Source organism: Danio rerio, chromosome 24 (genome assembly GCF_049306965.1).
Source record: "Danio rerio strain Tuebingen ecotype United States chromosome 24, GRCz12tu, whole genome shotgun sequence".
Classification (NCBI taxonomy): Eukaryota; Metazoa; Chordata; class Actinopteri; order Cypriniformes; family Danionidae; genus Danio; species Danio rerio.
Genome location: NC_133199.1, coordinates 35,785,584 through 35,812,185, shown reverse-complemented (window position 1 = coordinate 35,812,185; position 26,602 = coordinate 35,785,584). Strand labels below are relative to the sequence as shown.

At 36.1% G+C, this 26,602-nt stretch overlaps 1 protein-coding gene across 2 annotated transcripts in view; it reads left to right on the top strand.

The window, feature by feature from the left end:
• The window catches only part of mmp16a (matrix metallopeptidase 16a (membrane-inserted)), a 105,825-nt gene that overhangs the window by 59,751 nt on the left and 19,472 nt on the right, over positions 1 to 26,602 (top strand). For both annotated transcript variants that reach the window (XM_073940970.1, XM_073940969.1), the window contains 2 exons: positions 20,581 to 20,742; positions 24,261 to 24,478. In XM_073940970.1, the coding sequence (XP_073797071.1) occupies positions 20,581 to 20,742; positions 24,261 to 24,478 (380 nt within the window). The remainder of the gene's footprint in view (positions 1 to 20,580; positions 20,743 to 24,260; positions 24,479 to 26,602) is intronic.

Genomic DNA, 26,602 nt, shown 5'->3' with positions numbered 1-26,602 from the left:
GCATGTGCAGCTTTGTTCTCATTGACATCAGAAAGCACATTAATTCAAACCAAAAAATACTAAAGAACAAATTCACTGCAGCAGATAATGTTGACAGTGAAGTCGGCAATGTTGAAGTTCAGCAATTTGTTGTGGAACCTCCTAACTGTGAAGTTTCAGTATTATTTGCTAGCAATGGGCTTGTATCGCAATGATCCAGAAGAGCCTATCAGAGAGTATAGACATGCTTTTGCTTTCAAAAGTGTTTTGGTCCACTGCTACGCCATCCTGGAGTTCTCAAACTAAAATGGGCTCTGCAGTATTTTCAAAACTCCTGAGTAGTGTGAATTTCAGGAACATAACAAAATGTGTGTATTTAAAATCAAAGAACACACTAGTGTAAATGTAAGTTCAGTTCTTAAGTGAAGTTTACTTGTAAACTAATTTCGAGAGAATCACGTGCTTATGATTGCTTGCTTCTCGTCCTGCATTATCCAATTTATAATTTACCAATCAGATGATTCCTAAGCAACTATAAATACCCAAAGTTCCATATAACAGCCATCTTCGTTTCAAGAATCCCCCTTCCACCTCTACTCCTCCTCCTTTCCTAGATGGGTGGCACGGTGGCCCAGTGGTTAGCACTGTTGCCTCAGAGCAAGAATTTCACTGGTTTTATTCCATGTTTACACGTTTTTTGGCGGGGGGGAGAAATAAAAATGGGATGGCTGCGGTAGACAGGTCTGAAATACGGGATACTCCCATGAAAAAACGGAGGTGTTGGCAGGTGTGCTAACTAGTTTGATATTGATTTGATCTGCTATAGTTAGAAATCAGACTGTAATATCTTCTAAGCGTAAGGGCTTATTATGCGGTTTTGTCGCCATCTTGTGGATAGAAACTTCAACCGTTGCCAACCAGCTCTCTCAGAAATTGAAAATATTTTAAAATAGGCACTATTCTTACAAATAAAGTGCATGGTTGCAATCTAAACAACTACATTTTCGACTAAAAAGCCTCAAAAGTACATTTTGTTGTCTAACAACAATAATATTTGTCAAACTGTAGCGTCTCTCTGTGACTGGCTGTATGTGGGCGGAGTAATACACAAAGGTGAAGAGGCCTTTGTGTAACATTACTGGCGAAATATTGCACAGCTATCAGCCAATCATATTCAAGAACCAGACAGAACTGTTGTATAAATGTATATAAAAAAAAAACACTAGTCATCGTCATCAATGACATATACAATAAAAGTCAACAGCTACCAGTTTACAACATTTTTCAAAGTATCTTCTTTTGTGTTCAACAAAAAAAAAAAAAAAAAAGATTTTTTTAACTATCCCTGTAATTAGACTTTTTCTTAATACATCACAGTACATGAGTATATATGTGATTGCGCTGGCCTGCGTGCTGTACTGTATGTGATCCATATCCTGTATGTGTAAGGCGAGCGGCTCAAGCTGGCACACACCAGGCATGCTCTCAAAATAGGCTCTCACCCACCGACTGGAGCATTAGCATTCCATGTGTGCACCAGCAGCACCTTCCGCCAGCACAGCCTGACTCTCCATCTCTCGCTTTCTCCCTCGTTTTCCATTCAAAACTCGCCTCACACACACAGCACTAGGAGTAACGCTTGGATAACTTGACGTCTGTGTGTGTGTGTGTTTAAATACTGTCCATAATCTCTCTTGCGATTGTCTGTCTCAAAGCCACTTTCTCTGGATTCCAAAGCGGACGGTTTTTGTTCATCACTAAAGCCAATGGAGTCTTGAAATGCTGCTGTATTTTAGCAGTTTTACAGTGAGTTTAGTGTCAGTTTGAACTGGTGAATGTGAATTTCTGTCAAGCTGAAGTGGGTCATACTTTACAGTGAGGTTTGATTGGTTAATGTATTTACGAAGATGAACTGAGACTGAATGAGAATGTACGCATCATTTATGAATTATAATTCGATATTTACTACTAGATTATTAAAATGTAAGATTGTGGTTGTTAACATTAACGAGTGCATCGCAACTTTGCATGAATTAATTTTCCTTAATCAACGCTCATCAACAACTATATTTTGTAATAATTATTATGTAATGTGTATTTATGTAGCGCATCTATCATGTATGGCTATACATTCACAAGCGCTTCACACTCATGAAGGTTGAGGTGGGGGGATCTCTCCACACCACCACCAATGTGCAGCATTTACTTGGAGAGACAGTAATAGAGTCAATTCAGTGGATGGGGATGATTTGGAGGCCATGATGAGTGAGGGCCGATGGAGGGAATTTGCCCAGGACAATGGAGTAACACCCCTACTCCCCTACTACAGAGAGTCGGGACCTCGGTTTAACGTCTCATCCAAAAGATGGAGCTCACTGACAGTATAATGTTCCCTTCACTATACTGGGGCATTAGGACTCACACAGACTGCAGGTTGAGCGCCCAATGCTGGCCTTACTAACACCACTTCCAACAGCAACCTAGCTTTCCCCTGTGGTCTCCCATCCAGGTACTGACCAGGCTCAGCCCTTCTTAGCTTCAGTGAATAACCGGTCTTGGCTGCAGGGTGATATGCCTGTGGCGTTCACTATCGCTTGAATTGTTAATTTTAGTAAATATATTAACTAACCGTAATTAACCGTAATACGTGTGAAGTGTGTTAGTGATAAAAAAAAAAAACAAGTCTGTAACATGAAAGTCCAATCGGTGTAGTCTGGTTAAAAAAAAAAAAAAAAAAATCATTGATCTGGTTTCTTGGAAAAGTTGCTGTAGAGTAAGTGTACTGTTCTCAACAAGCTTTATATTTTGCCCGTCGTAGTGTTACTGTCAATAGTTAAAATCTTTTTCAGTTATAATAAAATGCTAGATAAGACAAATTACTGCAGTATTAATTTGTTTAAAAATAAGGATAAAAGAAGGATAAAGCTAAATAATAAAAATCACTATTAAAAGTATTTATTTCTCAAGAGAACTAAAACAGTATATTTATTTATTTGTTTGAGATATCTGTAAAATCGAATACTAAAAAATACAGCCGTGTTTTTATAAACATTAAAACATACACATTTTATTTTTGCCCCAAAAGAACAAATAAAAATCTTTTTTTATTATTATTCTTAGTAGGGCTGCACGATATTGGAAAAATCCGACATTGTGATACGTTTACAATTTCACTGAATAATTTTAAAACTGCTATTTGGAAGTGAATCATGCATAAAATGTAATGATATAATCCATTTTGAAGTAAGGCTGTAACATAAAAAAATGGAAAAGGTGAAGCGCTATGTGTACTTTAGTTCACTTAAAAATAAAAATGTACTCGATTTTATGAGCTGAAATTTATGAACTTGAAGACCACAAAACAATTTATTTTGAAGATTGTTGAAAACTAGTTACCATTAGCTATGTTTCCATGCTCATTTTTTATGTGCATTTGAAACTATTGCATAAAAACTGAAAAAACAAGATGCCCATACATTTGAAAATGTGCATTAAAAACTTATTCTGAAAAACTGAATAGAAGAAACTTTTAATCCGATAAGAAAAAATGTGCATAATCTATGATGGAAATACATCTACCGAATCATGCTCATGAAAAAATTCATATGATTTTGTTTTATCAGATCATGTAATAACAAAAATGGCTGCGATTGATAGCATTAATGGTCAAACTAATGGACCGATTACATTATAAAACAAGTGAAATGTTGTTATGGTCATTCTGAAATGCCTCAGCCAAATTCTGTCATCACAGTGGTTTAGTATTATTAAGTTCATTGCGATTCATCTTCCTCTTCTGAGGTGCCAGTAATTTATTATATGAGACCAAAGGTCCACAGTGGCTTCTTCTATTGCAGCAATTTTTATTTTTATTTTTTAAATTTGGCTGCAGTTTATCAGTAAGTGACGATTTTCTTCTTTTTGACTGGAAACGCTGCTTTATTCACAAATGTTTTATGCGATATTCCAGTTTTGAGCATAAGTCGCATCATTGGAAATAAACATAGCTACTGACATTCTTCGTGATAAATAAAACAAACACAATGGAAGTCAATGGCTACCAGTTTCCAACATTCTAGAAATATCTACATTTGTGTTAGACAAAAGAAAGAAACTTAAACAGGTTTGGAACAAGCTGACAATGAAAAGCATTCATTCATTTATTTTCCTTTGGCTTAGTCCCTTTATTTATCACAGTTTGCCACAGCGGAATGAACCACCAACTTATCCAGCATATGTTACTGCCAATTTAGTTTATGCAATTCACAGAAATGCCAACCAAGCCAGCCGGGACTTGAACCAGTGACCTTCTTGGTTGGAGGCGACAATGCTAACCTGCCGCTAATGAACAACCAATGCTAGAAATGTCATTGTTGGGTGAACTATCCCTTTAAGAAAGCACTCAATCTTTCTACAACAGTGCTAGGTTTTTGAGATAGTTTGTGTTCAAGGTCAGCATATTTACCGGTCAAACTAAAGATCTGAATCTGAAACTGTAAAAGCAGCGATAGGGCCAAAGAAAAGGGCCATAAGTCTAGACGAGAGCAGAACAAGAGGAAGAGAAGCAGCTTTGAACAGATCAAGAGACGCAGCAGCTGTTCTCCCAACAATGCTTCATCTGTTCACGGGCACCGGCTCATTTCTTCACACCCAAGACTGAACCTGAACCTGATCTCTCCTGGAATCAGCCGCGGGTAACAGAAGAACGCTAGGAATCTGAGCACTCTGCGCTTTGGCCATTTCTCCCTCCATTCCTCATCCAATTACTCAGTGATGGCCTTCTCGAAGGGCTTACAAAAGCCCCTCTTGTTCTCAACCATCCCATGTTTTTAATCACCACTCATGCTGAAATGAAGACTAATAACCTTTCTTGTCCATAATTAGCATTTCATAAGGGATTCCTCTGATTTTCAGCACAACCGCGCCTGCTTTTATTGATGCTAGAGCTAAGTCTAGTGCTTTTATGGTCTACTGTTATGATTAGCGTCTGGATCTATATAGCCTACATTAAAAAAATACTACAGTCATTTATAGTTAATGCTACAGTGTTTTTGAACAATACGTATCTGAATTAATCTGTTGTTATAAGTCTATGGTCTAAGTAGCTATGGTATAACAGCAACTATAGTAATGGAAACAAACAACCCAATACTGTCGTTTTCTACAACTATAGGGTATGACACACTAAAATACATTGTTTACTGTAGTAAAAACTAAAGTACCAATTGTTTTTTTACAGTTTATCAATTCACTATAGTCAATAATATATTATGCTGGAGCATTCATTAACAGAGAGCTGTAAATACTGTAATATATAAATTATAATAGATTTTACTATAGTATAATTCAAAAAGACTAGTAGTTACTCTAAATTACCCCAGTATTTTTTCATGTGGGTCTTAGCAATCTCTATTTTCTGACTAAAGAATCAGCGAGGGTCTGTTTTTATGAAACGTCTGCAATGTTAAATGAGGTTTTCTAGGAAACTGTAATGGACTGGGTTGGTAGAGAATAGCATTAAAGCATTAGCGTTTGCTAGCAGGGTGTAATGACTCGTGTTAGCGGGGTGTAAAGCGGAGGAATAAAGCATTAGCCTGACATGGGTTCTGGGGATGGAACGGGCTTGAGTTTTTCAACAAAAGTTTGTGGTTTATTGTGTGAAACAGACATGCTGGAAGCTAGTGAGATTAGCAAAACAGGTTAACACAATGTACTATTAGAGGATATTGAAACAAGTACTATTTTTTATGCTGACAATCCTTATTTAGCAGAGTCAGGTTTGTTAAAGTAGAGCATCTTTGCTGATAATTGCAGTATACCTGCAACACAAAAGCTAATGGTGGATGTTTCATTTGTTTGCCAAATCTCACCTGCAAAGCTAACTTTATAGCACAGGTGTCAAACTCAGTTCCAAAAGGGCCGCAGCTCTGCACAGTTTAGTTCCAACCCTACTTAAACACACCTGATCAAACTAATTGAGTCCTTCAGGCTTGTCTGATTGAAACCTACAGGTAAGTGTGTTGGAGCAGGGTTGGAACTAAACTGCGCAGGGCTTCAGCCCTCCAGGAATTGAGTTTGACACCCCTGCTAGCATTGCAATTGTGGGGAAGGTTTGAGATTTTAAGTTAGGTTTTCTTAGAAAACCCCAATGAACTGGGTTAGCAGAGAATAGCATTAAAGTATTAATTCTTGCTAGCAGGGTGTAAAGCAGAGAAATAAAGTAGCTATTACCTTAGTATGGGTTCTGAGTATGGAACAGGTTTGAGTTTTTTAACAAAATGTTGTGTTTTATTGTGTAAAACAAATGTGCTGCAAGCCAGGGAGATTAGCAAAACAGTTAGCTAACAGTGTTTTAAGAGTCAAATTAGCTATTTTTATGCTGACAAAACTCATTTAGCAGAGTCAGGTGTGTAAAACAGTATATTGGTCTCGTTGTTGATAATTGTACATTTGCAAAACAAATACTAGTGTTGCCCTGCTGAAAAATCCAGCTTAAACCAGCTTGACCAGCCTAGCCAGGTTGGGAGCCCAGTCAAAACCAGCTATGTCCAGCTTAAACTAGGCTGGTCAAGCTGGTTTTAGCTGGATTTAGCTGGTCATTTTCTAGCCTGACCAGCTAAGACCAGGCTGGAAATGGCAGGAAACCAGCCTGGAAATGGCCAAAACCCCTCTAAAACCAGCCTGGTCGACCAGCTAAAACCAGCTAACCAGCCTAGGCTGGTTTAAGCTGTTTTTTCAGTAGGGGGATTTTTTATATGTTTGCCAAATCTCACATGCAAAGCTAACTTTAGCATTGCAAATGTAGAAGCCTTTTGCAATGTCAAGTGATGTTTTCTAGGAAACTGTAATAGACTGGGTTAGTGGAGAACAGCATTAAAGCATTAGCGTTTGCTAGCAGGGTATAATGACTTATTTTAGCGGGGTAAGCAGGTAAATAAAGCATTAGCCTGACATGGCTTCTAAGTATGGAACGGGGTTTGAGTTGTATTACTGAATCAAATTTACCACTTTTTATGCTGACAAACTCATTTAGCAGAGTCGGGAGTGTGAAAGTAAATGAGCCTCTTTGTTTATAATTGTAGCTACACCTGCAAAACAAATGCTACGTTGGCTGTTTCATTTGTTTGCCAAATCTCACCTGCAAAGCTAACTCTAGCATTGCAATTGTGTTTCCTAAGTCATTATTGTTTGACTGTTAGCCAGAGGAACACCTTAATGGTTGCTGTGTTTCAATTCACTGCTTTCTCAATTTTGCTACTCAGGTGTGAATCATTTTCCACACAGCTGCAAAAGTATAATGTAGAGAGTGCTGCCACAGTATACATGATAAATAAGTACAATAATAAAGGCTCTGACAGTTAGAGATCTGAAAAACAAAAAGGCGGGAAATAAAGAACTTAGAGTTCTTTGTGTTATTGGTGGCAAAGTGGCTCAGTGGGTAGCACTGTCGCCTCACAGCAAGAAGGTCATTGGTTCGAGCCCCAACTGGGTCAGTTGGCAATTCTGTGAGGAGTTTGCATGTTCTCCCCGTGTTCGAGTGGGTTTCCTCCGTGTGCTCCTGTTTCTCCCACAGACCAAAAACATGTGTTATAGGTGAATTGAATAAACTAAATTGGCAGTGTGTGTGAGAATGAGAGAGTCTATGGGTGTTTCCCAGTACTGGGTTGCAGCTGGAAGGGTATCCGCTGTGTAAAACATATGCTGGATTAGTTGGCGGTTCATTCTGCTGTGGCGACCCCTGATTAATTATTAGACTAAGCCGAAGGAAAATTAATGAATGAATGAATTTCTGAGTGTAGGGTTAGTTTACAAGACAACATTTTTAAACATTATATGCATTGTTCATTTACACAATTACAGCACAGCCTAAAAATACAAAATAAATAAACAAATAAATAAATTTAAATGGGCTTCAACGTGCAAATTTAGTAAAAATAATTAATTAATCATTATATTATTATTATTTTAATATGTATTATTTAATAGTAAGTTTAGCACCATGTTTTAACTACCATTTTTTCAGTACATTAAAGTACCATGCTTTACCTTGGTATCACAATAATAATTTGGGCATTCACCATTGAAATACCATGGTATAAGAATATAGGATCCATCAGTACCTTAAGCCAGGTAACTTGGCATTATTGTTTTTTTTTTTTTTTTTTTGTTTTTTTGTAAAACCAAGGTTAATTTTAATAAGGGAATAATACTGTAGAGGGCAGCACGGTGGCTCAGCACTGTCGCCTCACAGCAAGAAGGTCACTGGTTTGAGTCCCTTCTAGGCCAGTTGGCGTTACTGTGTGGAGTTTGTATGTTCTCCCAGTGTTGGCGTGGGTTTCCTCTGGGTGTTACAGTTTACCCCTCAATCCAAAGACATGCGCAATAGGTGAATTGAATAAGCTAAATTGGCCGTAGTGTGTATGAATAAGTGTGTATAGATGTTTCCCAGAACTGGGTTGCAGCTGGAAGTTCATCCGCTGTGTTAAACATATGCTGGAATAGTTGGCGGTTCATTCCGATGGGGCGATTCCTGAATAATAAAGGGACTAAGCCGAAAAGAAAACGAATTAATGAATAATTGGTGGAGGTGACACGATGGCTTAGTGTTTAACACATTCGCCGCACAGCAGAAGGTTGCTGGTTCAAGTTCCAGCTGGGTCAGTTGGCATTTGTGTTTGGAGTTTGCATGTTCTTCCCATGTTCATGTGGGTTTCCTCTGGGGGTTCCGGTTTCCCTCACAATCCAAAGACATGTGCTATAGGTGAATTGAATAAACAAAATCGGTCATAGTGTATGTGTGTGAATGAGTGTGTATGGATGTTTCCCAGTACTGGGTTGCAGCTGGAAGGGCATCCGCTGTGTAAAACATACGCTGGATAAGTTGGCGGTTCATTCCGCTGTGGTGACCCCTGATGAATAAAGGGACGAAGCTGAAGGAAAATGAATGAATAATTGGTGGAGAATTTTATAGAATCACAGGTAACATTATTCACCTCCATCAGTTGGAAATCATAAAAAGTGTAAATAATGCAGGCTAATCACTTCAACCAAAGCGTATGCTATCGATTAAAAACCTCAAAGCTCACAGTAGTTTGGTCTTTAAAGGCTTTATAAGCCATTGTTAAAAATCAATTCCCTCGTGAAGAAAACAAATGCTATTTTTAAGTCCAGAACCAGACTGTTTCACTCTCTTCATGAGCACACATCTAAAATACATTCAGACATCCTCTGTGGAATGATGCTTCACACAGTTTATGATCTCAATGTGACCCATGAAGCTACAGTAAATACTCGCCCAGAAGTGCACTCAGAAAGAAATCAAACACGGTTCACGGGAAAAGCATTTCAGTCAAAGAGACCAGTTAGGCTCCAGGCGTTTACTGTTTTCTTTTAAATCCTATTGACAAGGCTGTAAGTGTGGGCCGCTGATAGCTTTTCACCACCGCAGACACAGATCTAGTATTCTGATTGCCAAAATATGAATAGAAATCATATGAATAGAACCAGCATACGGTGAAGGGTAAATTAATGAAATAGAGTTCTTGCCCTCTACCTGCGCTTTCTGTCTTCAGCTAAACAGGACGTTTGTCCCTCAGCAGAAAGGAAATCCGTATGGGGTATAAAAAGGGTGTAACGTGGCTTCGAGGGTATCCTGACTGATGTCTTTGTGTTTAGCTTTGCATTTAAACAACGCCTGGTGCGTCAGTGTCACAAACATCCACACAGAATAACTGTTCCCATGAGAAACGCAGAGTGATGTCATTTCCTTTGAAAGCTGATGAATCCCTGAAAGTTCATCAAGCCGCTCGCTTTTATTAAAGTCATTTCCTGACGGAGCACGAGACAGAAACGCTTGTCAATCATTCAGCCGTGTGGGATGATCCACTTTGACATTTCCCATCTCGTGTTTGGAATTAAGAGGATGGATACATCATCTGTAATCAGAGCCCAGACCTCTGGAGCTGTGGGTGTGTGTTTGTGTGTAAACTACAAACTGTGTATGCAGCTTATAAAGACATCACTCGTTTCACTGCAAGCTAAACTTACATTAGGAAGGTGGGAGAAAGGGAGAACAAGGCTATGGTGATATTTTACTTCTGCATGACGGAAGACATGTACACCAACTGGTTGGTCCTCTTAATTCCATGTAAAAATGTACCATGGTATTGCCATGATACTATGATGTTTTTTGTTTGTACCTAAATTGGGCTGCAGTTTATTTTACGGCATGTAAAAACTTAACTAAGAAAGTACTTGGTGAAATAAACTACATGAGTAAAATTTTGGGGTAAATTTATGACTATGATACAGATGGTAGGGGAGAGCGGGGCACGAAGTAACGCGGGGTAAAATGTAACATGGAGTTTTAAGGTATTTACTCAGGGTTAAACATGGCATGCTTTTGAGGTTTTCATCATAGACTCGGCAGACGTCTTCCTGCCATTATTGTAAAAGTTTGCCTAAATTTGGATGAGAAACACAGAAGAAACCATTTTTTGCAGCTTTAAATGTCACTTTAAGCTGTAGAGAAGTGTCTTAAAAAATATCTAGTCAAATTTTATTTACTGTCATACTGGCAAAGATAAAATAAATGAGTTATTAAAACTATTATGTTTAGAAATGTGTTGAAGAAATCTGCTCTCCATTATACAGAGGTTGGGGGAAAAAAGTAAACGGAGGTAAATAATTCAGGTGGGCTAATAATTCTGACTTATAATTCTGTCAGAATTCTGACTGATATATATATATATATATATATATATATATATATATATATATATATATATATATATATATATATATATATATATATATATATATATATATATATATATATATATATATATATATATATATTAGTGCTGTCAATCAATTAAAAAAATTAACTAATTAATCGCACTTTTTAAAAAAAATTAATTACATTTAAAAGACTGAGACTTGTAAATTTGGCTATTCGAGTGTAAAGTTAATGTAAAGGCAAGACAAATACTGTTTAAATTCAAAATATAATTCATTATTAGAATTTTTGTTTAACTTGTAACACAGATTTCTTCATGTAAACAACATACCCACAATAAACCATCAAGATCCTGCTTGACATCCAAATTTATTACAGAAATTAAAACACAGGCATGTTAATGCCATTTGAATTTCAAAACAATCAATGCCAATAAAGAAAACATTGATTTCCATGTTGGATTCTATGTGGACTGCAAAAAAATGCCAAAATACAGGCATTGCAGGTATGGAAAATTATAATAATAATAATAATAAAGTATTGAAAATCTGTGCATGCCCCTGAATAGGTTTACCAACTCCCATTCTATAAAAGCACAAAAACCATATATAGGAAATAACGAAAGTTGACAAATTAAAAAACTACATTTTTTTGTTTATTATTAAAATAAAATTATAATCCACATTGGAAATGTGGATGCCTGTGTGTTTTGACATAATTTCTTCAAAAATAACAAAATATTTTTGAAGAAGCTTAGTCTACTAAGCAAATACTAGGGCAAATAAATATAACAATCACTCAACTTATAACAAATTTGCACATTTTATCATGGTCTCGCCATATTCTTTGACATTTTATCATGGTAAAAACCACATATTCTGTGAGGATTCTTGGATTACTATGTAAAATACTGGGTTGTTGTAACCCAACTTTGCATCAAATACAAACAACCTCAATCATTGGGTTAAAAGATGTATAATTAAAGGTAAATTACAGTAATGTAAATGTTAACCCAATATTGGGTTACAACAACCCAACATTTTGTAGAGTGTATTGAATTTCAACATAGAACCATGCTCGATATCAATGTACCATTGTATAACAATGATGTTTTGGACATTTACCATGGTAAAGCCATATGTTATTTTATCAAAACAAATTGAGAACCATGTAAGTACCATGCTACAGTATATAAATACAAATCCTTTTCGTACCCTGGTATTTACAGGTATCAAAAAACCATGGTATTAACACACTAATTGGACTTTTACAATGAAAAAAAAATTATCTTAAAAGAACTAAGGTGAACATAGATGAGAAACATTTGAGTATGATGTAAAAAAAAAAAAAAATATATATATATATATATATATATATATATATATATATATATATATATATATATATATATATATATTCAATAAAACCATAGTAAATATTAAGTTATCATTGTATTAGCATGTTATTTTAGAAATATAAATTTCAAGCAATGTTTTTGGTAATTTACTATAATCCATAGTATTACCATGGTAGCCTATATGAATATGGTAATCATTCAGTAGCATGGCATATACTGTACCTCAGTATTATTGTATTTTAATAGCCATTTGAACATCTACATTTCTAGCACGGGTGAAGATAAGGTAATTCCCAGATTGAGGTCAGTGGTCTTGACAAATTGAGCAGAATCTTTTCATGTTCACTTCCCGCTTTTTTGGTTTCCCATCCCTTTGCTTTTCTTCTCCCCGTTTTGATGTGTGAACTTGCCTTTCAGCTGCCTGCTAATTAATCAGGGGCTCGAGACTTACATAAGAGACGTGAGGGTTCAAACACAGCTGCTCTGGTTTGAACCTCAGCACAAGCATCTTGGGAGAATCGCAGTGCTGATCCTGGAACAGTTGATAGGACACGTTTACATCTCTCCACACGTTGCCAGATGCATTGGTTTTATCCAGCTTTACCTGTGGAGAAAACAAGTATTAAAATTTTTTTTTTACATTTGGGATATTCATTGCCAATTTTGAGATGGTCAGTATATTGCTAAGTGGTTGCTTAGTCCAAATAGCTGCGTTGAATAGGAACCATCATGGAATGCATACTAAAATCTAATGAATAGGAACTGTTGTCTAATTAATAAATACTAGATTTTTTTCTTAATAGGAACTAGTTTCTAATGAATAAATACTAGTTAATAATTAACAGGAACTAGTCTATAGTAAAAAAGTACTAAAATCAAATCAATAGGAACCTCTGTCTAACAAATAAAAACTATTTTCTAATGAATAGGAACTACAGTAGCATGTAATACGTACTAATATCTATTGAATAGGAACTGTTGTCTAATTAATAAGTACCAGCATCTACTAAAGAGGAACCTGTTTGTAATTAATGAATACTAGCATCTAATAAACAGGAACTAGTGTCTAGTAAATAAGTACTAAAATCCATTGAATAGGAACTAGGGTCTACGAATAAATAAATATTTCTAATAAATAGGATCCAATGAATAGGAATTAAGGTCTAACAAATAGAAACTAGTATCTAATCAATAGAAAATACAGTATCATGTAAAAAGTACTAGTATCTATTGAATAGGACCTATTGTTTAATGAATAAGTACCAGCATCTACTAAATAGGAACTGTTTTCTAATTAATAAATACTAGTATATAATGAACGGGAACCAAATAAGTACTAGAATCTGATGAATAGAAACTAGGGTCTAACAAATAAACAATACAATAGAAATTACAGTAGCATGTACTATAATAAGTACTAATATCTAATGAATAGGAACTGTTGTCTAATGAATAAGTACTAGCATCTACTAAATAGGAACTCGTCTCTAATTAATGAATACTAGTATCTAATGAACAGGAACTAAATAAGTACTAGAATCCAGTGAATAGGACCTAGTACCTAACAAGTAAATGCTAGTATTTAATGAGTAGGATCTACAGTAGCATGTTATGCATATTACTAGCCAATGAATCGGAACTATTGTCTAATAAATAAGTAATAGCATCTACTAAATAGGAACTGTTTTTTAAATTAATAAATACTAGTATCTAATGAACAAGAACCAAATAAGTACTAGGATCCAATGAATAGGAACTAGGGTCTAACAAATAAAAACAAGTTTCTAATAAATAGGAACTACAGTAGCACGTAATGCGTATTACTAGCTAATGAATAGGAACTGTTGTCTAACGAATAAGGACTAGTATCTACTAAAAAGAAACTGGTTTCTAATTAATGAGTACTAGCATCTAATGATTAATTAAAGTGAACTTATATTAGTTTTATCCTCTTCTCCTATGAAGATTATTTAAATAAAATACATTTGTAAAAAGAAAAACATAAGCAGTGTTTTAGAGAGGTCAAGTTGTTTCTAAGATGCTAGCGGTAGCTTAGATGCTAACATTGAGTTGTAAGCATGCTAGATTGTGGCATGCTAGATAGTGGAATGTCTCATGTATCAAGGCATTATTTAAGTTTTGAAAACTACTAGTAGAGTTTGATCTTGAGACAGTTCTGTTACAATGCGTCCCGCTTTCAATCATACTACAAACTACACCCTCTCCATCTCATTCTTGCTCTCCCCTTACTTATGAATTCTTAATATCACTTTTGTGTTGTGTGCTTACAGTTGGTTTCCTTCTGATATCCAACCACAACAATATTTAGTCTCTGATAAACAGATCTGTAACTGGTCTCAAGTGTGTTGTTCGCTCAGTAGCATTTGGTCAATTGTGTGTATTTTGGAGTGTTTTGCTGCAGTCGGCTTTGATGTCGCTGAATTCTCCAGGGCTCTGAAATAGACCGAAATATCCAGGAATGCTAAACGTTTACGGCAAGCCACTTGCACATTTCATTTATTAACTTTTCATGCTACTAGAAGCAGTTTGTCAGATACTTTTGAGCATCGACTAGCATGTTTTACAGTATAGTAAATCAGTTTTAGATATAATCTTACCTATTAGATATATAATAGGGCTTATTTGGGCTACAATTTAAGGTGATGTAGTTATGTAGTAAATATTAATTAATTACATGTAGTTACTATATGGTTGGGGTTGTAATGTGGCATAGGTTTAGGGTTAATTACATGTAGTTATGCGTAATTCATTGTACTGTAACTGCTATAGTAAGCATGGAACGTGTAAGTTTGTTACTTATTGATTAATATCTATCCAGTTGCTACAACTATGCATTTATTAGATATTAGTGCTTATTTAAAGTATTACTAGTATGATTTATTTTCTTAGTATAAGTCTGAATGTGACTAGTAAGAAAATAACAGTTTTTAGTAATAGATAAGTACTTGCAAATTAATGTAATATACAAGTACTGGTACACGATAACTACTCATAGTCATATAGTAGTTACCAGGACTGCTAGTGTATTATACAAACATACTAGTAACGATTAAGCAATATAATCATATAATAGTTACTAGAACCTACGTGTTAAACTATGTTCTAGGCACAAATGGAATACATAGGCAATATTCACTATTGAAATAAACACTAGAATCTAATGAACACCTACTCTAGTGTCTTATATTATTATGTAATGAATAAACTAGGGTCTAATAAATGAGTAGTAGTATATAATGAACAGGAACTAGTTTGTAATATGTACGTATTAATATCTAATGAATATGAACTAACATGTCACAAGAATTATTGATGAATAGGAACTAGTGCCTAATGAATAGGTACCAGTACCAAATGAGTGTCTAACAAATACAAACTAGTATCCAATGAACAGGAATCAGCATGTAATGTTTTTTAATATCTAATGAATAGCAACTATGGGCCAATGGATAAGTACTAGTGGCCTCTAAATAGGAACTAGTTTCTAATTAATAAAGGCTAGTATCTGATGAACAGGAACTAGTTTTTAGTAAATAAGTACTAGAGTTCAATGAATATGAACTAGTGTCTAACAAATAAAAACTAGTGTCTAACGAATAGGAACCAATATGTAATGCATATTAATATCTAATTAATAGGAACTATTGTCTAATGAATAAATACTAGATTTTTTATAAATAGGAACTAGTTTCTTTTTTTTTAAACGGTTTTACCTAATGTACCACCAAGACAACACACACAAAGAAGAAAAAAATTAAGATAGATAAAAAATAAATAATAATAATCTATAATAATACTACCCCCCCCCCAAAAAAAAAGAATAATAATAATAAAAATAAATAAATAAGTGAGGGACATTTAACATAGTCAACACAAGATTATGAATTAACAACAGAGTAAATTTGGTCATTACTATGAGAGTAGTAGTGCACTATTCAGTTTTGAGGAAATCCAGAAAGGGTTGCCAGGCAGTTTGAGATTGCAGATGAGATTTGGGCTCCAGGAAACGTGTCCTCTCCATACGAACTAGTTTCTAATGAATAAATACTATTGAATGAACAGAAACTTGTGTCTACTAATTCCAATGAATAGGAACTAGGGTATAACCAATAAAACTACTATCTAATGAATGAGAGCCAGGATGTAATGCATATTAATATCTAATTAAGAGAAACTGTTGTCTAATGAATAAGTATCTAGTAAAAACGCACTAGAAACCAATGAATGGGACGCACTATCTAATGAATACGAACGAGCATATAGTAAGTACTGATATCTAATGAATAGGAACTGTTGTCTAATGAATAAGATCTACTGAAGGGGAACTGGTTTCTAATTAATAAATACTATCTAATGATCAGGAAATAGTAAATAAGTACCAGAATCTAATATTAGAAGTGTCTAACAAAAAAAAAACTAGTTTATAATGAATAGGAAAGAGCATGTAATAAGTAATAATATCTAAAAATATATGAACTGTTGTCTAAATAAGTGCTAGTAGGAACTAAATAGCAACTAGTTACTAATTAATAAACTAGGATCTAATGAACAAGAACTAGCATTTAATAAATAAAAACTAGCATCTAATGAACAGGAACCAGCATGTAATGCATATTAATATCTAAGGAATAGGAACTATTGTCTAATTAACTAATACTAGAATCTAATGAACATGAACTAGTATCTAGAAAATAAGTACTAGAATCCAGTAAATAGAAACTAGTGTCTGACAAATAAAAACTAGTATCTAATGAATAGGAACTAGTTTGTAAAGAATAAATACTAGCATCTAATGAACAGGAACTAGTGTCTAGTAAATAAGTACTACTATAGAATTCAATGAAGAGCAACTAGTGCCTAATAAATAAGCACTAGCATCTAATTAATAGGATCTATCTAAGAACGAATAAGTACTATGTACCATGAAAATAGACACAAGTATGTTTTACAGATTAAATGTAAAATCGGCATCCCATAAAGCACATCATTTGATCTGCATCTGCTCTGAACAGGTTAAATAAAACACAAGTCGACTGAATAAAAAGTGTGTCACGTTTGTTTGCATCAGCAGATAAAAAGAGAGATTGATAGTGAAAAGGAAAGAGAAGAGGAAGAATAAACAGCTGCTGTTGTGGCCGTCATGGGCGTTCTGTCCTCTGTGGTTTCTACTTTGGTGTTTGGATGGTTTTCTGGCCTGTGGCGTAAAGTCGCGCTTCCAAACCGTCCCGGGGTGAGCAGGGTGGGGTTTTTCCATTTGCGCACTGAGGGGAGATGCTCAGCACGGATGTTTGATGTGAGGGTGTGCAGAGACAGCGCTTATACTGTAATGAATCCCAGCAGTAGCCGCGGTGATTTTCTGGAGCTTTTCTGGAGTGGAAACTGAGATGATAACAATTACGCACACACACAAACAACCACACACACGTAGTGAGCAGCTCTGATTTTTATTTATCATTATGCATTCTGACACATACAGATTTTCGCTGTATATTTAGTGGGATTTTTTAGAGCTCAAGGGTCCGTTCTTTATACGTGGATTACTCAATTAGCTGGATTTGGATATTGACGATTTGACACGATCCGGAATCGTTTCGTTCTTCAAAACTCATCTGAGACTTGTTGTCATAGCAACAGTTCTGGTAGCTCAAACATGCTTGGGAGCAGGTTGATTTTTGTCTAAACAGGATTAGACTACAAGTACAAGTAAAGGTAATACTAAAAGAATGTACCAAATGCTGATATTTTCTTACAGTAGTAATATTCACATATATACGCCCCCCTGAATTATTAGCTTATTATTTTTTCTTCCAATTTCTTTTTAACAGAGAGAAGATTTTGTTCAACACTTTTCTAAACATAATAGTTGTAATAACTTATCTCTAATAACTGATTTATTTTATCTTTGTCATAAAGACAAAGTGCATAATATTTGACTAGATATTTTTCAAGACACTTCTATACAGCTTAAAGTGACATTTAAATGCTTAACTATGTTAATTAGGTTAACTAGGCAGGTTATGGCAATTAGAAAAGTTATTGTATAAGGATGGTTTGTTCTGTAAACTATCGAAATAAAATATAGCTTAAAGGGGCTAACAGTTTTGACTTTAAAATGGTGTTTAAAAAATTAATAATTGCTTTTATTCTAGCCAAAATAAAACAAATAAGACTTTCTCCTGAAGAAAAAATATTATCAGACATACTGTGAAAATTCCCTTGCTGTGTTAAACATAAATTGGGAAATATTTAAATAAGAAAAGAAATTCACAGGGGGGCTTATAATTCTGACTTTAACTGTATATTCATTCATTCATTCATTTTCTTGTCAGCTTAGTCCCATTATCAATGCGGGGTCGCCACAGCGGAATGAACCGCCAACTTATCCTGCACATTTTTATGCAGCGGATGCCCTTCCAGCCGCAACCCATCTCTGGGAAACATCCACACACACACTTACACACTCATACACTACGGACAATTTAGCTGTGGGGGAAACCAGAGCACCCGGAGGAAACCCACGCGAATGCAGGGAGAAAATGCAAACTCCACACAGAAATGCCAACTAAGCCGAGGATCGACCCAGCGACCTTCTTGCTGTGAGGCGCCAGCACTACCTACTGCGCCACTGCGTCGCCTATCTGTATATTTTTAACTATACCTATATAAAGTTTAAAATATATATATTAATAAAATGAATGCAATCTGCACTCCGAAATAAAAAGACAAAGACTGCCACCTGGTGGTGCAAAAATAACATTATTGATATGAACTTTTTAGATACATTCGTGTACATGTACAATATTCAACTTAAAAAACAGGATAATAATTTATGCAGTCATGCACATGTTTTGACCGCTAATTTGCCGGGGATTTGATGCTTCCCAAAAGTTGCAGACACCTTTACCGATATCAAAATGCTTTTTTGATGCCAAATTAGTTTATAATCTTCTTAGTTAGTTAGTCTGTTAAAAATCTTCTTTAAATGTAGAACTAAATACATTGATATGCATTAAAATACATGATGAATACTTTTGACACATGAAAGAGTAAAGCCTGCAGATTAGGCCGTTAGCCAATCAATGCGTTGCTGATTATGATTTTGAAGATCGATACAACTGTCCTTTAAAACACACGTTAGCCAGAGATCAGTTATCAAGATTAAAAGATCCAGGATCTGCCAAATCATCTTAGATCATTCAAGCGAGGTATGAAGAATGGACCTCTAATCATGTGTGAATTAATATATACATGTACATGTTGCATGATTCAATATGCATTAAATATCTTTATTATTGATAATGACTAGGCCCACACGGAATCTGCATGAGCAGAAATCCACAGATATCTAGCCCATCATTGAGTGTATTTATTTCCTTCTGTAAATGTGTGTAAATTTATATTAATTCAGTTTTTACATTTATATCAGTAATATTACTGACTAAAGTGTTCATATGATTTATTTGCAATAGTTTATAAAGTAATGATTTCTGTCTTTTTGTAGATATATTATATGAGAGACTTGCTTTGTTAAATAAATAAGTCGATCTAATTGGATTTGCATTGTAAACATTAAATACAAGTTAAAAAGGTATCATTTTTTATTTCATTTATTAAGTTTTTAGCTGTCATCGTAATCATTCCCCATAAATCCATATATCCTCCACAGAAATAGCAAAAAAATGTCAGAAGATTCTGTCTGGCCCTTATAATGACCCCATTATTAATGCTTGAAATAGTTTATTCTGCAGTACATTAAATGATGCTTACACATGTTATGTAAAGAGTCATTTGGGGTATCAGTTGCACTTTATTTTTCTGTCTCGATAAGTTTAACCAGCTTCTGTGTGTTATTTGTTAATTTTATTTCATTAAAAAGAAGTTAAAGAGGAAGTTAAGACAGTTGTTTATAAATGATGTTTCTTTTATGCATTAAAGTAAGAACTGACTTGTGAGAGTCATTTTACAAATGATTTTACAAATACAGCTTATTTTAACGATGTGTAATACTGAAGAAATGACTCATTATTAAACTGCAGTGGACACATTTATGACACAAAAATGCTGGACAGTTTATGAGAGTGTTTGTTTCTTTATAAAGATGTTCATGGCAGTCATTCATTTATTTGGATTGACTAAAAAAAAACGAATGGCTTGTAAGATCACTTATTACTGAAATAATCTAAAGGGGATTTGATTAAATCTGGCTAAAAAGTCTCAAGAATCATTTATTTGAATGAATCATTTGAGGTGACTCTTCTGAGCAATAAAAAAAATAAAACTATAGATATATCTAGATTTGTTTTTTTATTTATTTAAATTTTTTCATTGCTAACAAAAGTCATTTTGATTAACTCAAGGATGGTATCGATCATATATTTGACTAACTAACACTAACCAGGTTTAAGAGTTTTTTTTTTGCTTACATCTAAAGTTCTTGAGATTGATGACGCAGTGCATAATAAATTCATGTATTTTGTGTGTTTAGGAAACGACCTCTTCCTGGTGGCGGTACATGAGCTGGGTCACGCATTAGGACTGGAGCACTCGAACGACCCCACTGCCATCATGGCCCCCTTCTACCAGTACATGGACACAGAGAACTTCAGACTGCCACACGACGATCTGCAGGGTATACAAAAGATCTACGGTGAGGCAACATCCATGCATCCATCCATCCATCCATCTATCCATTCATCCATCCATCCATCCATTCATCCATCCATTCATCTATCAATCCGCCTACCCACCCATCCATCTATCCATCCATCTCAATTTTTGATGTTGGATGGATGGTGGCATGAAAGATGGGATTTGATAGCATGATGTTACCATGATAATTGCAACCCAGGCTCATTCTAAAAACATAGTACAGCGGATGTTTCTGGAGACCGTGAAATACGTCCTGGAAGGTACATATTTGTGCAGTTTTTGTTTTCGCGAATCCGGGAGAGGCCGCTGTGTGCACTTTTTCATATCCTGAACGTCTCTCGCGAGTGCCGTTTGCGCCCGCGCTGTTCTCGCGTCAAACCACCAGAGGCCGCTGTCTGACTGACCGAATGATTGACTGCGCGACCGGCCAATCGGCTGACCCACCCTCCTCCTTTCCTGAACCCAACCAGTTTTACCGATTGACCTGCCTGCCCGCTCACTTCCTTAAACCCGAGCAACAATTTAGAAAAGCCGTCTAGAAAAAGAAAAGCCCTCGTCTGTTTTTTTTTTTAACCACGTTTTTGGATTTCACCACATTCTCACCCTGTTATGAACTCGTTCGCTTTATTTTTTGGATTCTGTTTTTGTCTTACCTGATTTCTGGAACCGCTCTTCCTCGGACGCCTTTGTCAACTCCTCCTCTCTGCATCTAAAGTCCACCGACACACACGATGAGCTGACTGGACAAACTGATTGCGGCGGTAAAGCCCTCCACACGGAGGTAAGCGGTCAGCCGGCAAGCGCGAAAGGGAATGGCGTCACACCACCCCGTAGCGTTCGCTTAAAAAATGAAACGCAGCCATATGTACCTCCCGGGACGTATTTCGCGGTCTTCAGAAACGTCCCCGGGACTACGTTTTCAGAATGAGCTTGGGTTGGATAATTGTGTTAACAACATGTTAATAGTGTTAGCATTAGCACAGGGGTAAACAACATGCTAATCATGTTACATCATGCTATTAAATCCTATTTATCATGCCATCATCTATCCAACTTCAATATTTTATGTCAAAATTAAAGGCAAGGTTTTTCCTAACTAACTTTTTTTGTTTAATTTACAGTAACTCATTACTATAGTTGTACTAGTGCTTGTTTAGAAAACAAAGTAAAACAATTTTGAGTGAATACATATCGACACCCTAGCAACTAATCAAAAGCTTCCTCATAAAACCTAGCGCTTTTTCCCTCTACATCCACCCGGAAAAAACACTAAAACACACATTCGTGAGATGTTCAGATCCTCTTTCCTGGATCTCATCCAATCTCCATCCCTGAGGTTCTTCCTTTTTCCTCCCTCCGACACCGGATGAGACCACAGAGGGTGGAGATACTTCCCAACCACGTCCGCTCAATCTCCATCACTCTCACCACAGCAGATCTCCTGTCTATATCCATGTTTCATTCGGCTTGTGTTAGTTATGTAACGTGAAGGCCTGTAATCCTCGCTCTATTTCAGGAGATTTGATTTCAGACAGTCACTCCTCTATGGTATTTCCAGAGGGGTAATCCTGTCAGGCGGCCCTCCTGCCTGATTCATACAGAAAAATCATTCATTATTATTTTCCTCCATTTAATCACCTGTCCTTTCCTGAACTCGTAGCGTTCAGTCGGCGCTTGCAGAAGTCTGACGTCGCGGTTGATTGTGCTAACAGCTTGAACTCTTGAGCGCAGGTCAGCCGTCTGCTGCACTGTGATAATGAGCCCGCAGATAATTGAGGTGTATGCTGGAATATATTTGATGCCAGGGAAAATGATAGCGCTTTTTATTTATTATTTAGTTTTTTATTCTGCAAACCGTCCTGTTGAATACTGATGAATAATACACAACTAAATGTTTGATCAGCTGTACTGGCTAACGTTTTATCCACCTTTCTTTTATATATAATATATTATTATTTGTAATACATATAATAATAATGATAATAATAATAATAATAATAATAATATTTTTGAAGCAGTGGCGCAGTAGGTAGTGCTGTTGTCTCACAGTAAGAAGGTTGCTGGTTCGAACCACGGCTCAGTTGGCGTTTCTGTGTGGAGTTTGCATGTTCTCCCTGCCTTCGTGTGGGTTTTCTCCAGGTGCTCCGGTTTACCCCACAGTCCAAAGACATGCAGTACAGGTGAATTAAGTAGGCTAAATTGTGCGTAGTGTATGAGTGTGTGTGTGAATGTATGTGTGGATGTTTCCCAGAGATGGGTTGCGACTGGAAGGGCATCCGCTGCGTAAAAACTTGCTGGATAAGTTGGCGGTTCATTCCGCTGTGGCGACCCCGGATTAATAAAGGGACTAAGCCGACAAAAAAATGAATGATATATATAAATATATACATATACAGTTGAAGTCAGACTTATTAGTCCCCCTTTGATTTTTTTTCTCTTTTTTTTTATATTTCTCAAATGATATTTAACAGAGTTATGTTAATTTTATCTAGCAAAATATTGTACTGTCATCAAGGCGAAAATAAAATAAATCAGTTATGATAAATAAGTTATTAAAACGATTACGTTTAGAAAAGTGTTGAAAAAAATCTTCTCTCCGTTTAACAGAAATTGTGGGAAAAAATAAACAGGGCGGCTAGTAATTCTGGAGGCTAATAATTCTTACTTCAATTGTATATTCTAATTTATATTCATAAATCATGCATTATTCACTAAATACTACAGTTCCTCAATGTAACTGTAGAGTTTACTGTTGTCAAACTAAATTACACATTTAGTCAATGTAGTAAAAATAAAAAGCATAAATAAGACCAAATTTAGCCATTTATAAGGAGTTTTTTGGCCACAACCAACCTTAAAGTGATAGTTCACCCCCCCAAAAAAAATTACTTCCTATTTTCTCGCTCTCAAGTGTTTCCAAAGTTTTATGAGTTTCTTTATTCTGCTGAACACAAAAGAAGATATTTTGAAAAATGCTAGAAAAATCTGGTAATTTTCCTTCAGCTCAGTTCCTAATTTATCAGGAATCGCCACAGTGGGATAAATAACCAAATATTCCAGCATATGTTTTATACAGCGGATGTCCTTCCAGCACAACCCAACACTGGCAAACACCCATACACCCTCAAATTCACACATACACTCATACACTATGTTCAATTTAGATTATTCAATTCACATATAGTGCATGTCTTTGGACTGTGGGGTAAACCGAAGCACCTGGAGGAAACCCACGCGAACATGGGGAGAACATGCAAACTCCACACTGAAATGCCAAGTGGCCCCGCTGGGAATCGAATCAGCGACCTTCTTGCTGTGCAAGTGCTAACAACTGATCCACCGTGCTGCCCCTTGACTTCCATAGTAGTAAACATATATGTAAATGGCTACAGGTTTTCAGCATTTTTCACAACATCTCTTTTTGCGTACTCAAAATATCCTTTTAAATGTAATGAAATCTTTGGAATCAACCGAAGAATAAAGATATTTAATAATCATCTCTCGCTGTCTTTTTAGGACCTCCAGATAAACTTCCTCAGCCCACAAGGCCTTCACCGACAGTCCCACCAGCTCGCTCACACCCTCCCGTCGATCCACGCAAAAATGACAGGCAGACACGGCCGCCGCGAATACCCACAGGCGATAAACCAACACACCCCAACGCCAAACCTGACATCTGTGACGGCGGCTTCAACACACTCGCCATACTCAGGAGAGAGATGTTCGTCTTTAAGGTAAGCCAGTCATCCACATGTACAGTCTCTCTGTCAGAAAAACACAAACAAATTCTGAATCACTAAACAACATTAGCTCATGTCAAGCTCAGTTTTTGAGTTATCAAACCACAATGGATTCAGAACAGGCTTGATTGTTTTTAACCATAGACAGAGCATCTGAAACATGCTAGAACTATGCTAATTTATAACATGTTAAATGTGCTACCAAAATCCCTGCTGAAAAATCCAGCTTAAACCAGCCTAAGCTGGTTGGCTGGTTTTAGCTGATCGACCAGGCTGGTTTTAGAGGGGTTTTGGCCACTTCCAGGCTGGTTTCCAGCCATTTCCAGCCTGGTCTTAGCTGGTCAGGCTGGGAGATGACCAGCTAAAACCAGCTTGACCAGCCTAGCCAAGCTGGGAATCCAGCCAAAACCAGCTATATCCAGCTTAAACCAGGCTGTTCAAGTTGGTTTTAGCTGGATTTAGCTGGTCATTTTCCAGCCTGACCAGCTAAGACCAGGCTGGAAATGGCTGGAAACCAGCCTGGAAGTGGCCAAAACCCCTCAAAAACCAGCCTGGTCGACCAGCTAAAACCAGCCAACCAGACTAGGCTGGTTTAAGCTGGATTTTTCAGCAGGGATGGTAAATGTGTTAGCATATTAGATACAAATTGTCATCATATTATTGAGTTAACATCATCTCAATCGAGTTAGCATAATACTAGCATGTAAACAATGTACATCACCTTCTAAAAACAAATTCTGAATCACTATCTGAAATGATACAACTCGTACATGATCTCATTTGTCTCACATTAAAAACAATGTTAACAGATTAACATTAACACAAATGAACAGCCTTTATTCTCTTTTTATTCTCTTCTCTACAGTTTACGGAACATGCTAGCGTTGTGCTAACTGATAACATGTTGAATGTGTTAACATACAGTAATGGTAAATATTTTAGCTTATTACAAACCAATTAGCATGATGCTAGCAACATATAAATTGAATTAGCTTTACGTTAACAACAAGCTAATCGAGTTAGCATCATAGTAGCTTGGTAACATCATGTTCATCACATTCTAATATTGCACAAATTCTGAATCCCTTTCTGAAATGAGCCTCTAGTCAACACTACAGAATACACAAGACATGTCATTCATATAGTGTTGAATAAGAGAAAATGTAACACTTAATATGACCTTAAATAGATTATGGCTGTTTTTTGGTTCACAAATGAACATGTTCCATACTTTTTAACCACGGACAAAGCATAAACAGAATGATTCATGCAGTTTCTGAAACATGCTAGCACTATGCTAACTGATAACATGCTAAATGCGATACCATTATAGTAAATGTGTTATCCTATTAGATACAAGTTAACAATGTTGGACAAGCTACTTGAAAAATGTAGTGAGCTGAGCTGTTGGCTACTCTACTTAAAATGCAGCTTTTTACACATTTAAAATACTATAGTCATTTATAGTAAAGAGAAATATTTGAGAATAAGCATGTATTACTATATATAATATATATACTAAAGTATTTTTGAGCACAGCATCAGAAATTAAGTTATTGCATCTTAACATGTACTTCTCGAGGAAACCTGCTTCAAAAATAACTCCTCTCCCTCAGTCATCTTTCTATCAAGTAAGTTTCATTGGCGACGTCGCCAACCAGAGGTGGCAGTAATGCACCAAAAACTTTCTTGTCGAACACCGTAAAACAGAAAGAAGAAATCCTCTTTCTACGCTACTAAGAAATGTAGTTAAGCTAGTAGTGTCACTACTTGTAGCGATGCTACTGCCCAACATTGCAAGTTAACATCAAGTCAACAACGTGCTAATTGAGTTAGCATAATACTATGTAAACAATATTCGCCACCTTCTGAAAAACATAAAACACAAATTCTGAATCCCCTGCTGAAAAATCCAGCTTAAACCAGCCTAAGCTGGTTGTCTGGTTTTAGCTGGTTGACCAGGCTGGTTTTAGAGGGGTTTTTGCCACTTTCAGGCTGGTTTCCAGCCATTTCCAGCCTGGTCTTAGCTGGTCAGGCTGGGAGATGACCAGCTAAAACCAGCTTGACCAGCCTAGCCAAGCTGGGAGTCCAGCCAAAACCAGCTATATCCAGCTTAAA